The sequence below is a fragment of the Sprattus sprattus genome (genome assembly GCF_963457725.1).
Source record: "Sprattus sprattus genome assembly, chromosome: 17".
NCBI lineage: Eukaryota > Metazoa > Chordata > Actinopteri > Clupeiformes > Clupeidae > Sprattus > Sprattus sprattus.
The window spans coordinates 29355194-29369835 of NC_137915.1; the positions used below are offsets into that span (position 1 = coordinate 29355194).

The following is a 14642-nucleotide window of genomic DNA, read 5'->3' on the forward strand; positions in this document are numbered from 1 at the left end:
ATATAAATGCTAATATGTTAGCCTTCAACCATCTTGTCGTGGCTGTAGACAAAAGCTAACAATCAGATTCTAATAGCTCAGGGGCCATTTACATGAAGCCTAGTTTGTCAAACTAATACAGATAGCTAATACAGATAGCCCTATCATTTAGACGAGCACTCTCTATCCGCAACGATCCGAATCGGGGGTAGAAATTGAGTAGATTTGAATCGGTACGGGGGCTGGTGTTCGTCTGCACGGATTCACGCAACCTGATGACGTCATTGCCCCATGTGATCACATCACGATCTCTAACCAATATATATATCACTTGTTCTTCCTCAACATCTCACTCGCGGTGGGTCTCGAAATAACTCATTAATCTAGCCTACTGATTTTGATTTAGCCTCCTATCTTGATCTAATTCTTTTTATTCAGACGTTACATAACTTTCATGACCACAAATATAAATTGGCCAGCGATTTAATTCGCTTTTTTCTTTATATATTAATGTAGAATGGTCGGAGCAAAGCCTCATGGGAAATGGGATGACAGCCATGTCATGATGTACTGTTCCAAACTCTTTATTATCAATAGAAAATATAATTCATTTTCGCATAACCTTTAGTCTGACCACTGATTTTATTAACCACCATAATGAAATGTTGCTAATTGGAGCTTGAATGTCTTGTGTAATGTGTTTAACCGTGTGCTGTTTAGTCTTTTCTTCTACGTTTTTTCAGTTGCAAGCGCCACCCACAGGCATGGGGTATGTACTCCAGCCCGTTCAACACAATCTGGTGGCTCCGTTTTTACGCAAATTTCTCGTTACCAGGCTCCGTCTTTACGAAATTAAAAGATTCGATTTGTGTGAAAAATGAACCCTATTCAGTGAATCTAGGCTTCATGTAAATGGGGCTTCAGGCTCCATGACACACAAAAGCCAGGAACAATGTCTGATGGCTCTCAACATAGACAAAAGGCAAGGAGCCAAGCCTGAAGGCTCTGCCCTGGTGAGTTTCAAACTGAGAGAGGGTGTCAAATTGAGATAAGATCTGGTATGTGGAGTTATGGTCTGATATATGAAATCCACCTTAATCTAACAGAATGAAAGTAGAACCCTTGTCAGCTCAAAAATCAGAGCAGAGGAACATATATTATGGAAAATGATCACACCTACCCCTTAGGTTAACTTCAGTTTACAGCAATATGAAATCCGAGCAAGGGAAAAACAAAGTCTGATTAGTTCCACATTGGGCACAAATGGCTTTATTTTAGGCAAAAGGGGAGGTCTAGCTTGACCAAGGGCTACAGCCAGGTAGGGCCATATAAATGCTAATATGTTTGGCTTCAACTATCTTGTCATGACTGCAGACAAAAGCCAACAATCAGATTCTAATAGCTCTAGCTCCGAGACACACAAAAGCCAGGAACCATGTCTGATGGCTCTCAACATAGACAAAAGGCCAGGAGCCAAGCCTGTTTGGGCACAAATGGCTTTATTCATAACAAAACTAGGACTCTCAGTAGCAGAAGGAGCCTATACGTCATACGCCACATAATCCAGCCTATTTACAAACTGTTCAAATCTTTTCAAATTAAAATGCAAGGCTCCAGTAGAAATTATTTGTTTACAAAATAACAAAAATAAAAATAAAAATGGGGAACAAATGCATAGGAGAAAGGAAGTACAATTTAAAAAAAAAAGACTAGCATCACTCCTTCAAACATCTGGGCCTTCACCTCCAGGAATTAGCTACAAAATAAAAGATAAAGATTAGCCATGACCGAGGCAACCAAACACACAACACAAAACCATTTAAAATAATGCAACTCCATTAATTACATTGAAACTTACCATTGTAATATTGTTACCATTTAACAGAATCTGGTCAAGTTTGGTTATCCTCCTACCTTCTGGAGTGATTTCACTGAGAAAAACATTGTTATAAACACCATTTAAAAGGAAAATATATTTTATTAAAGTTTTATAAATTCTAGAAATGATACTTACAATTCTGTTACATCCTCCAGCACCATGTCTGGGAGTGGAAGTGAAGGAACATTTTGGGAGAATCTAGACAGTTGCTTCTGTTTTATCTATGCTCTACTAAAGAAGCTGAAAATATTTTTTTTGGTTCAAAACATCCTACAATTCCATAAAAGGATACTGACAAAATCATCAAAACCCAATAAAGTGCCGACAATCTCTTTGTCATTCTTCATGACGATGTGGATTCTGGAGCCAATACATTTGTCCACAAGTTCTGTTGATTGAGACAAGACGATCAAATTAATACATTTTCTTTCTCCCTATTCTGAGTAGTAATGCAGAGTCTGATACTCAGGATCTTATTATGCAGAGCAAGTAACTTTAAAAAAAAGATCTGCTTCAGGCTTTGCACGTATTATTATACTCTGGCCGACTAGAAGTTATAAATAGCCTACATATCTTGAAAGCTAACGATTTATTGCCCAAACCATTGTTTCACATGGCCTTGCTCAACTCTAATAAAGCTCGCAGATGTTTTTGCTCAATGTTGCTACTTCTGCATGGAATGTATGCCATTTCACTTGGTCCACTTGAGTAAAAGGGAAACATAATTGAATGACAAGAGTTCCTGCCTCCCTGGTTGCATCATGGAGACAATCTATGTTTCAAAGCCACGGACCAACATTGGCACTTTAGCAAAAGCAATGGCACCTCTGCACGTGACTGTTTTTTTGTTTTTTTTTACACTGAAACGCTATTATATATGTATATGTATAATTACAAATTGGTCGTTAAGCGGACATCAAAGTTAACATGCGGAGGCGCTGCTGCGGTTCATTCATACCATCTTATTCAATACTCATGGCGCCCTATTAAGCTACTGGCTAATATCATGGGTTTGCTAACAGTTGCTAGCTATAGCTGGGTGTTCTCGGTGGCAATACTTCGATAAGCACCAGAACAGGAAAGTTGTTCCGCGCAGCTGTTCAACTCACGATATGTCAAGGCTTTTTCCCCCTTAACAAATAACAAAATAACTGAAACCTACCTAATGGGAGCAGTTGGGAAGGATTTGTTGCTGGTGTTGCCGCCATGTTACGAACAGTTCAAGAAAGTATAATCGATCGAAGATCTAACTTTTTCGAACGGTGGGAATATTAATCAATCAACGATAGAATCGTTTCAGAGGCGAAAACATGCACTGCTGTTTTCAAGAGTGGCTTTTGGGGGGCGGGGGGAGAGAGAGAGAGAGAGAGAGAGACAATGGCCGCCTGTCCCTTTATCCCTGAATAGAATAGGTTCTGTGAAGCTGGCCAGGCTCTTGATGCACTAATCTGATTTAAAAAAAAAAAAAGGTGGCGATACAATATTCCAGAGCGGTCGAGAAACGGGCTGCAGGTACAATAGTTATTTTGTGTCCGGACAGCACCTTAACTCTAGTTGTCTTGGCCGCATCTTTGTACGACCACAGATATTTACATATTTCTAAAACGGCTCTTCCAACTCTCATTTAAACAAATCACAGAATAAACTTAGATATTTATGTGTTGGTGGGGACAAGACAACAGTAACTTTACTTTCATATACTTTAGTCCCTCCGTTGCCATTTGCCATTATAGCCTAGCTTGTATTCTGTGCTGCTGCAATGAAGTCCGGGATTGTCAATAGCACTAAATGATAGAATAAACACAATGTTGAACCTCTACATGAATAACAGGCTTTAATATTCGAAAAAAATCAATCGCTATTAAAATGTACACAAAAAAAACAATCGTTTATTGGCTTTAACTCTATAATATAAGGGCATAACAGGAAGATGTTTGGCAGAGAGATGAAGGTCAAAATGCTCTGTTTTGACCCACGGATGTATGTCCATCATTGTTGTATTCAGAGAAAATGGATTACTTCTGCCCCACTTTATTCTCGTCCCAGCACTCCCCAACTGCCCCACAATTCCTTGCGAGAGTAACAACAGCCAATCAATGTGACCCACGTCAAAAACATCCACCCTTGCATAATTAGTAGCCTAGTATAACATCTCGACGAGCCCCGGATTTAGGCGGACATCACGCAGAACATTCCAGCTCGACAGGAGACGGCAGCAGAATAACCAGCGACATGTCTGACGAGGGAAAACTCTTCGTCGGCGGACTCAGCTTCGACACGACGGAGCAGTCCCTCGAAGAAGCATTCTCAAAATATGGGGCCATTTCAAACGTTCACGTTGCCCGAAACCGGGAAACACAGGACCCGCGTGGATTTGGTTTTGTTACATTCGAGAACCCGGAAGATGCGAAAGACGCATTGGATGGAATGAATGGACAGTCTGTCGACGGTAGAACGATCCGCGTGGACAAGGCCGGAAAGCCTGGTGGCGGAGGAGGTTACCGTGGTGGCGGAGGAGGCGGGTACCGCGGTGGCGGAGGATATGGCGGAGGCGGAGGATATGGCGGCGGTGGTGACCGTGGATATGGCGGTGGCGGAGGCCGTGGATATGGCGGCGGCGGCGGCGACCGTAGCTACAGCAGAGGTGGCGGCGGAGGCTACTCTAGCCGCAGCGGGGGTGGTGGCGGCTACTCCTCAGGTGGCGGAGGAGGCTACAGCCGGGATCGGGACCAGTCGAGCGGCTATGGTGACCGGTACTGAGACGGCTATGACCGCTACGCTGTTGTCGACTAGATATCGGCCTGCTCCCTCTTTACCCCGAGACCAACACCTCACAAAGATGCCCTCCGCAAGAAACCAATTGTTCTAGTTCTCTCTTTCTTGTTTTCTTGGCGATTTGCAAATCGCTTTTCTATGTTGAATTAACTTGCGTGCATCTTTGTTTTGTGGGGAAACGCAGAAAAGGGGGATGTTAAGTTTCTGGCAGTAAGGCCAAAAGCTAATCTGCCTCATTGTCGGCTTCAGTTCATTTGCCGCCAAATCTTTGTCTTTATCCAGTGGAATCAGGCAGCCTCGTGTAAGAACCAAAAACGATTCAACCTTTTTATTTACTCATTCAGAACAGTTTTGCTCCGTCTAGCTCTTGGTCTCCGAGATATCTATGAACATTATGTCCCAATTCCTTACGATGACTTAAACTTTTTTATATGTATTGTAAAGGCTACTTTCTATGTCCATCTGAAGAATAAAGTATCAACAGTCACTTTGCCTCCTCTTTTCTTTGGGATTCTCGAATGGGAATATCTGCATTTTTATTATCGACAGATCTGAGTTTTGTTAAAAATAATGAAGACTTGTATTCGACAAGTATCAAAGAATCCAAATTAAATAGTCAACATTGAGTATGGCCGATTTGATTATCCGGGCATTTACGATATTCTTGCCAAAACTAACATAAACGAGCACTGGGGTGGGGGAGGGGTCGGGCATGGCTTTCCAAAGCATGGCTTCCTTTCAGACTGGTGAAGCGCCCTCCCGCGGCCTAGGCCTGGTCCCGCCCTCCACGGCTCATAAATCCAAACCAGTCAGTCGGTATGGACCCTGCTCCTAGCTCAAGTTTGTCTATTAATTTACTGTAACTATGGACAAACTCATTCAGGAAACAAAGAAATGAATCGAGATGGACAATTTGATTGATCACAGTCTGGAAAATTCAAAAACTGCTCATCCAGTAGTTTTGTGCTTTATGTTCTCTGTCACCTTTGATATTCCTCTCAGTTTTTGTGTGTGTTAGTGTTCAAATTTTTTTGCTTCATGGAGCTCATTAGAGGGGTTTTGTCGGGAAGAAAATAGTAGCCTAGTTTAGGTGTAGTTCTTCTAATTGAAAAAGTTGTGTACAAATCTGCAACAAAAAACTACTTTTGCATTCATACATTTTTCACAGCATTGGTCTTTGCCTTATGAATTCTACTTCACATCTTTCCTTGACCTCATGATGTTTTCCAGAGAAGTAAGCTGGGGAACATACTGCCATATGAGAGGGGGAAGAAGGGGGAGAAGAAAAAGAGAGGGAAAAAAGGAGAAATTTGATAAATGCATTCCTAGCTGCCTGAAGACACAAAGGAAACTTTTTTTTTTTTTTTTAATACTTTGGATGCATCGTGGACGGTATACGAATCCATTTCGTGGAAATTCTTTGTTTCATTTAATTTACATAAATATATGCACATACAGCAGGTGCATTAAAAAAAAATGTAATATCATGGAAAAGTTGACACCTTCATATATTCTAGAGTCATTACACATAAAGTGGTATTTTTCAAGCTTTTCTTGTTTTAATCTTGATGATTAGGGCTTACAGCTAATGGAAATCAAAAATCCAGTATCTCAAAATATTAAAATAAAGAATAAAAAATATAGAAATGTCTAAGAGTTCTGATCAGCTTAACTCAAAATACCTGCAAAGGAATCCTGAGCCTTCAATTGAATGCATTAGTTTGTGCAAAAGGAGCCCTGCCTAAGTTTGGAGTGCATAAATGAATATACTTTTTGTGTTTTGATATAATTAGCTGATCTTTTCAGGTCGACATTTCTGTACAGGAAATGTTTTACTCTTATATTTTGTGCTACTTGATTTTTGAATTCCATGAGCTGTACCGTAATCATCAAGATTAAAACAAAAAAGGCCTGAAACATGCCACTTTTTGTGTAATGATTTTAGAATATATGAATGTGACACTTTTCTGAATACAATTTTCCGCGAAATTCAAATTTGAGATGCACCTGTATATTCTTATTCTTTTTGTGTAATAACTATTTTATTCTTCTCCCACATACCTGAAGGTCTATGTCCACTGCCGAGCCCTCATTGTATGCAGATCTTTCTGTCTGTTTGTGTTTTTTTTTATTTTAACTTGTTAATGACAAGCAATGCTACTTTTATTTATTGTTGTCATTGGCATCACCACCATTTATAATTATTTTCAACATCATTATTATTATTAATGGTAAGCTGTTTTAACACAGTCATTTAAAAACCCACTTGTATATTGTACACCAGATTTGTTTGTTCATAGAGGAAAGAAGCAAAGAATTATTTTTGAAAGATTTAATTAAAACAGAAGAATGTGGAAATATTTATTTTACACACTCAACTATTTACAGAAAATAACGAATATTAATCAAAACTTTAATAAACAACATTTTACCTAAAAAGGTATTGTCAGTATGCAATACTTAAACCACGCCCCACATACAGTGGGGAAAATAAGTATTTGAACCCCTCATGATTTCCCAAGATTGCCCACTTGCAAAGAAATGTGTGCTCTATAATTGTAATGGTGGTCTATGTTAACAGTGAGATACAGGATATCAACAAAAACATCCAGAAAACTGCATTATGAATTGTTTTGCAATAGTTTGGCAAATAATATTTGAACCCCTAGCAAAACATGACTTAGTACTTGGTGGAGAAACCCTCGGCAAGCACAGACGTCAAATTGTTCTAGTTGGTCACCAGGTTTACACACATCTTAGGAGGGATTTTGGTCAACTCCTCTTTGCAGATCCTCTCCAAATCCTTAAGGTTGCGTTTTCAATGGGAGGGAAAGAGGGAATGAGGTTGAAGCCCAATATTTCACGGTTAATGGCCCTATCCATAGTCCCCTCGATGCAGTGGAGTCGTCCTGTACCCTTGGCAGAGAAACAGCCCCAAATCATAATGTTTTCACCTCCATGCTTGACTGTGGGGATGGTGTTCTTGGGGTCATATTCAGCATTCTTCCCCCTCCAAACATGGCAAGTGGAGTTGATGCCAAAGAGCTTGATTTTGGTCTCATCCTGTCTCCAAATTCTCCTTAGAATCATTCAAGTGTTCATTGACAGACTTCAGACGGCCCTGTAAATGTGCTTCCTTGAGCAGGGGAACCTTGCGAGCGCTGCAGGAGTTCAAACCATTGCGACGTAGTGTGTTGCCAATGGTTTTCTTGGTGACTGTGGTCCCAGCTGCCTTGAGATCATTCACAAGCTCCCCCTGTGTAGTTCTGGGGTTATTCTGCACCTTTTGGATTATCACCGATACTGCACGAGGGGATATCTTGCATGGAGCCCAAGACCGAGAGCGATTGACAGTTGTTTGGTGTTGCTTCCATTTGTGAATAATCGCACCAACAGTTGTCTGCTTCTCACCAAGCTGCTTGGCGATGCTTTTGTAGCCCATCCCAGCCTTGTGCAGGTCTACAATCTTATCTCTGACGTCCTTGGACAACTCTTGCCCATGGTGGTGAGGTTGAAGGTGTGAAGTATGATTCTTTGGACAGGTTTTTTTTATACACGTCACCAGTTGAGATCAGGCATATCTTGTAAGGCCTAATGAGGACTAATCTGTGTGCTTCGTGGGGACATAACTGGTCTGTGGGAGCCAGAATCCTTGCTGTCTGGTAGGGGTTCAAATACTTATTTGCCGCAACAAATGTAAATAAATTCATAACTGTTATAAGATGCAGTTTTGTTGATATTCTGTTTCTCACTGTTAAAATAGTCCTACCATTACAATTATAGATTTGCTTTGCAATTGGCCAAACTTGCAAAATCGGCAGGGGGTCAAATACTTATTTTCACCACTGTATAGAATTCACAGAAAAGTCCACAGCAATAAATCAACCCACACCAAAGAGGAGAGTCATCCCTATCCAGAAGACAATCCAGACAGCAAGTCGCTACCATTCAGAGTGGCAGGCACTCGATTTGCGCTGGCCCATCCACCAGAAACGCTCCCCAATAAAAGCACTCCGATGACGTGCAGCTCCTACCCCCACGAGGATTTTCAAACTCCTACCCCCACGAGGATTTTCCAACTACAGAGGGACACAATACAAACAAACAAACACTTAGAGCAGCCCACACGCCTTTAGGCGGGTAGATTCAGTGACAAATTAAAGAACCAGTGTGGTGAAAAGAAAGAGCCCGCCTTTAGCCTGGCAGCTGGAGAGTGTTGAGGTGTGTGTGTGTTCTACCTGCATCTGTCTTGTAGGCCTTCTCTGTGTATAAGTGAGGTGTGTGTGTGTGTGTGTGTGTGTGTGTGTGTGTGTGTGTGTGTGTGTGTGTGTGTGTGTGTGTGCATGAGTCTTTCCGGCATGTCTGTCTGTGCATGCGTCTGTGCGAACGTGTTATTCCTGCATCTCTGTGTTGTAGGCCTTCTCTCTGAAGAGTCTGAAGCACTTACCTGGCCTCTGCTGGGCTGATGCTTTTCTGATGACCGTCACCAGCATCTATTCAACCCTGATACTGGGTTAGACACCTACAAACACACACAGACAGACAGACAAACAAACACACAGACACACAGTCATCCACATTTGATTTCCATACAATATTTGTTCCATTGAACTGAACTAAAGAGGCAGGCAGCAACTCCCAAAAAACTGGGTAGGTGTGTTAGTAACACAGTGTTACCTTCCTGCCAATAGCAATCCACTCTGATCGCCTTAATGTGACTTTAAAGACGTTGCCTTTGGTGATGAAGATGTACGCACATTGTTTTTAATGCATGAAAATAACATAAATGCAGGAACATGAAGAGCAGACCATCTTTCTAGTAATAGTATTAACCCTATGAAAAACACAGTGGTGGCATAAGCATAAGGGTAAACTGTGTCCGTGTTTGAAACAGCTCATGAATTAACCTGATTTCCATTACAAATATGTATATTTAAAGTGTGCAGTGTAAGATATTATACAGTTAGACACCGTTACCTAACAACAGCGGTGAAAGTAGCTCCCTAAACATGTGTAAAATAGATTGTATTCATAGGACAACCACCAAATATACTCTATACATCTGAATTGAAACGATTGTGTAGAAAATACTCTGATTCACAGTCAAAACATTTCGTTCTCATTCATTCATTGCCCAGGTAAAAGCCCCCTTAATATGGCGACATTTTTGTCAGATAAGGGAGTGTTTGTAACGTTTGTAAAGCTAAATAAATCGATACGACAACATTAAACAACGGGTGAAATTAATTAAATACTTAAAGTTAGCCTACATCAGACAGCACTAACAGATAACTATAGCATAGGAAACGCTGATGAGAAAGAGCGAAATTCCAGTCAGATAACAGAGAGCGTTTGTAAGGTGGAAAGCTAGCTAAACACAAAAGGTGAAATAACTTCCGGACTTAAAGTTATCTCATACAGTAGTTTATTACGTTTGTAAAAATTCACCATGTCGACAATTTGCCTCGGTAGATTACAATGATTCCTTGAAGCTTTGGCATCCGGCTTGCTTCACTGTTTGATTCATGCCCCTTCAGGTCCGGCCATTTCACGTCGCCTCACGTCGCCCTCCAGCATTTCTGCCGTGATTGGCAAATGTTTGGAATTCGCCACGGTGATTTTAAATCATATTTGATACATCAGACCTGTATGGCAATGTGTTGATCACAATAAAATGTATTTTAGAAACGTATTGCATTTGGAACATTTATAAATACTTTGGTTCGCTTTTTCCAAACAGTAACCTTTTTGCCTTGTCGTGGGCAAAAAGAAAAACATTTTTTTGCATATACAGCACCCCCCAATGGTCAAATGAGGCAACATTTTTTTGAACCACTTCAGGGAGGGGTTCCTGAGACCTGTACCAAGTTTCAGGCCATCAAAGAGTTGCTTAGGTATGGTCTTTCTGTCAGCATCATGAATTGCAATGCAATGACAGTGAGCTGAATAGTACATATTGGTTGGTTCTTGTATTTCTAGCCCATACTAGTGTGTGTGCTTTCCTGCTAAGGCTGTGCATAGAATTTCGTAGGAGGGAGAAGAGGAAAGCTTCTTTCTGGGACATCAGATGCTGATCCATGGACTGTTAAAATAGACATAATTACTCTGAAATAGACACTGTGCTTTTAAAATTGACACTGGAGCAGATGTCAATGATTTTGACAGCATTTCTTCCAGTGCACAGCTGTCTGTTCTTTAAAAAGCTTCCACCGGATGTGTTAGGGTTGGCCAGATTGCAGTTGAGGATAGGAGCAAAGCAAAGACCTTCTCAACCCTTGCTCGGGTTGCCAGCTATTGAGGGCCCGTGGCTTACTTGTCTTACCATGTCGACAGCATAGATATAGGGACCCTCCAGACAAGCTACCCCAAGCTATGCAGCAACCATCCAGCTTAAATCAGAGGCGGCCCCGTCTTCCTTAAAAAAAAACAGGAGGATTCCACTAGCATTGATGGGGAAAGTCAATGAGGATCTCTAGCGCATGCAAGCCCTGGGTGTCATCAGCTGCGTGGTGGGGACAGCTGATTGGTGTGCCCACATGGTAGGTGTGCCCAAGAAATATGCTGAAAAGGTGTGTTTATGTGTGTACCTGACGGGTTTGAAGAACTATGTGTGCCGTGAAAAGTACATTCTGACGTCACCTGAACACTTGCTGGAGCAAAAACGTTCAGCAAACTGGATGCCAACGTGGAGTTCTGGAAGATTCTACTTACACAGTAATTGTCAAGTACACTACATTCATCACATCCTTCACGAATGGAAGCTTACGGTTACCCCGACTGAACAATGGTACATGCAGGTAGAGAAGGAGGCCCTAGGCCTCACATGGGCCTGTACACAGTCTCTGTTTGGAGATCCACCATAACCCCCCATAACCCCCCTTGGAGCCCAAGCACTGGATCTTCTGCCGCCAAGAATCCAGCGCTTCAGGATTTGATTGATGTGCTACACGTACTCCATCGTTCACTTTAGACCTTCACATCCCGAGATACTGGCACTAGATTTTTGCATTGAACACTTGTTGCTACTCCACAAATTGAGTCGTAATAAGCTAGGTCCATGCTAGAGGCCAACTTGCCATACAATTTTTATTCATTTTTGGTGAAATGGTTGTCAAGTTATGTCCCAAAAAGCTATTTAGGCCTACCCCACTTTCAGGAGGTGCTAAAACAAAGCGGGACACATCCACCTAGGGACACAAAACTTATTTTTCGTGTCAGCCATGTTGTGCTACAATCATGCCAAGTTTCATGTGGATTGATGAAGGTTAAGTATTTGATATCGTCAACCAAATATAGGTGAAAACTAAAACTACAAGAAGTACCATGTTTATGTAACAGGTTAGAAAAGCTGTGTTAATAATTGCTCAAGATATGTTACCTGTATTTCAGTTTCTTTTATTATTACTTTTATTTTGGTATCACACTGGTATTGGGGTCTCTGGTAGCCCCCCCTGTCTCCCCTTGTATTGTCCCTCTCTCCCCCCTTCCTCTTTCCTGTTTGTTTTATGCATGAATGAGGTAGGTGGTGAAGGATTAATGGGATGGATGAATCTGATAGATATTGCCTTTAAAACTAAGCATCTATCTTATTAAATAGCCTCTTAAAACATATTACTATTATATGTATTATATATATAAACTAGTTATAGGAAATATCATTCTTACATATGTTTAATGTGGTTTTCCTTTTGTTACATGTGGGGGGCTAGCCTTTACAGTATAGGTGAAGCAAGCAGGCTGGAAACTATTTCTGTTGGTGTGTTTACAGGTGTGATACCGTTTTTAATTATCTTTCTTTACGTGTATATTTTTGATGTATATATTACATGTTTGTTTTTATTTTTTCCTGTTTGTTTTATGCATGAATGAGGTGGGGGGCTAGCCTTTACAGTATAGGTGAAGCAAGCAGGCTGGAAACTATTTCTGTTGGTGTGTTTACAGGAATAAATTACCATCTTACAACAGTTGTCCACGAGACATTTTTTATAACACAACGCAGAGATTTACACCGGTTACATTGGTGCCGTGACCGTCGGTTCATCCGATCTACGCTCGCTAGATCACCAGGACTGTTGCTACTGTCGCTGAAGCTACCGTTGCCAAGCTGCTGCTGATGCTACCGTTGCTAACCGCTACGTCTGCTGTCAACGAGCTCTGCTGCGGTATTTATCCTCTGTTTCACGCAACGTGCCTGAATTCTGACGTTAACATTCTAATGTTAGGTTGACACACTGCTTACGGTAGAATGTTATAGAGGGCAATTTTGTTTAATTTCATTGTCGTGAAAGTCTTTCATTGGTGATAATGGTTATATGTAGCCTATTGATTTTTTTTTCTTCTTAAAGCATCTTCATTTTGAATAACAAGTCAGTGTTATTTGGTGCTATTATCAGAAATTGCGATCATTTAAAAAACGATTTTTTTTCTGTGCTTGCATAATTCTTAGAATTTAATTGAGATGTCATTTGTAAGAATGAATGGTGTGTTTGTGTCTAGTGGGCTGGGGAGGGGATGCCATATGGGGTTAGATGGAGAGGCCAGTGATCCAAAGATAGGCCAGTTAGGTCTAGGCCCAGTGGCATGTTCAACCCCTATCACCCACATAGTGGGAAACACACAGGAGCAGGTAGCGGATCCTGATACTATTAGTTATCCTACTGGCAGACATACAGCGCAGGCACATGACACAAATTATACAATGCAGAACTTTATGCCCAGCACTCATTCAAGCCCAGCAAATGCCACAACTACACAGACTTGCTCAGGAGGCTGTCTGGATGCCTCAAGACTGAATGTAGTTGTCCAAGCAGACGCTAGACCACCCCCGTTCTTCAGAGGTGACCACACTGACACATGTACTGTCCATGAGTGGGAGGATTTAATGCAAAGTTACATGCGAAGACGCAAATGCGACACTCCTGAAAAATATGATGTGATAACTAGCAGACTTATGGGGAAAGCCAGGGACATTGTTAAGGTTTCGCTGCGCAGCAACGCAGAAGTTGACCCCTACAGCTGCCCTACTGTTGTCTTTGACATCCTCAAGCAGAATTTTAGCGATCTCCCATACTCTAGCATGCCCATGGCTGACTTTTATAGCACACTTCCAAGAATGCGTGAGAGTGCATTAGATTACTGGGTGCGATTGAACAAGGCTATTGATATTGCTGATGAGTGCCTCCGCAGACAGGGCAAACGTGTAGAAGACGTGTGCGCTGAAGTTGTGATGATGTTTGTTACTCATTGCCCAGACCCCCATTTGGCCATGTCTTTCAAGTACAAATCAGCTAGAAAATGGACAGCCTCAGAGGTCCAGGAGCGCTTAGACGAGCATCAGAGGGATTTGAGGCGTGGGAAGTCAGTGAGCCAGCATTCTTCATCCATTTACAGTGCCCCCCCTGTTGCAGTCAGTCAGTCCACTGCAGAATTCAATACTTTTTCCGAACAGGCAGAGCTGATGGGTCCTGTGCTTCGCCAGCCGCCAGCAGCTGTATCAACGGCTGTGAACCATGCAGAGGAAGAGCCAGGTATGCGTGAAGTGGTAGGCATGCTGAATAAAGTCCTCACACTGTGCTCCACCCAGTCGCTGTCACAACATGTTCAGCCCCTGTACCGTCAGCGCCCCGCCCGGCCCTCTGTGTCCTCTCCCTGTGAGGTATGCAGCAGCACTGACCACTCCACCTTCAGCCACTGTAGACTGCTGAAGCTCTGTTGTCATTGCTTCCAAGCTGGCCACATTAAAAACAACTGTCCTAGTGCCTCTCGTCCAGCAGCGGCGCCCGCAAAGCCCAGCCACATGCCATCAAACTAGGTAGCCCACGCTGCGAGAGGGCAAGCGTGGGTGGCAGTAATGAAGCCCTCAACAGGAAACCAGACCTGCTTTCAATCTACAGTGCTAATCGTCGACTCTTGCCAGCAGACCAGGTGCCGATTCTCATTGGCACGCAGAAACTCAAAGGATCAAGTGAGCTGTTTTATACACCAGTGCTGGTGAGTGGCAAGGTCACTT

At 42.1% G+C, this 14642-nt stretch overlaps 2 protein-coding genes across 2 annotated transcripts; one reads left to right on the forward strand and one right to left on the reverse strand.

The window, feature by feature from the left end:
• Positions 1-1345: 1345 nt before the first annotated feature.
• lsm5 (LSM5 homolog, U6 small nuclear RNA and mRNA degradation associated) lies at positions 1346-3087 on the reverse strand. The gene is made up of 5 exons (XM_080854803.1): positions 3021-3087; positions 2151-2246; positions 1994-2021; positions 1838-1910; positions 1346-1735 (listed from the first exon to the last, which is right to left on the reverse strand). The coding sequence occupies exons 1-5, from the start codon at positions 3064-3066 to the stop codon at positions 1703-1705; spliced, it is 276 nt and encodes a 91-aa protein (XP_080710929.1). The 5' UTR covers positions 3067-3087; the 3' UTR covers positions 1346-1702.
• Positions 3088-4008: 921 nt separating this feature from the next.
• LOC308378040 (cold-inducible RNA-binding protein B-like) lies at positions 4009-5120 on the forward strand. Its single transcript, XM_080854844.1, has one exon. It carries the CDS (start codon positions 4091-4093, stop codon positions 4616-4618), a length of 528 nt encoding a protein of 175 aa, XP_080710970.1. The 5' UTR covers positions 4009-4090; the 3' UTR covers positions 4619-5120.
• The last annotated feature ends 9522 nt before the right edge of the window (positions 5121-14642 follow it).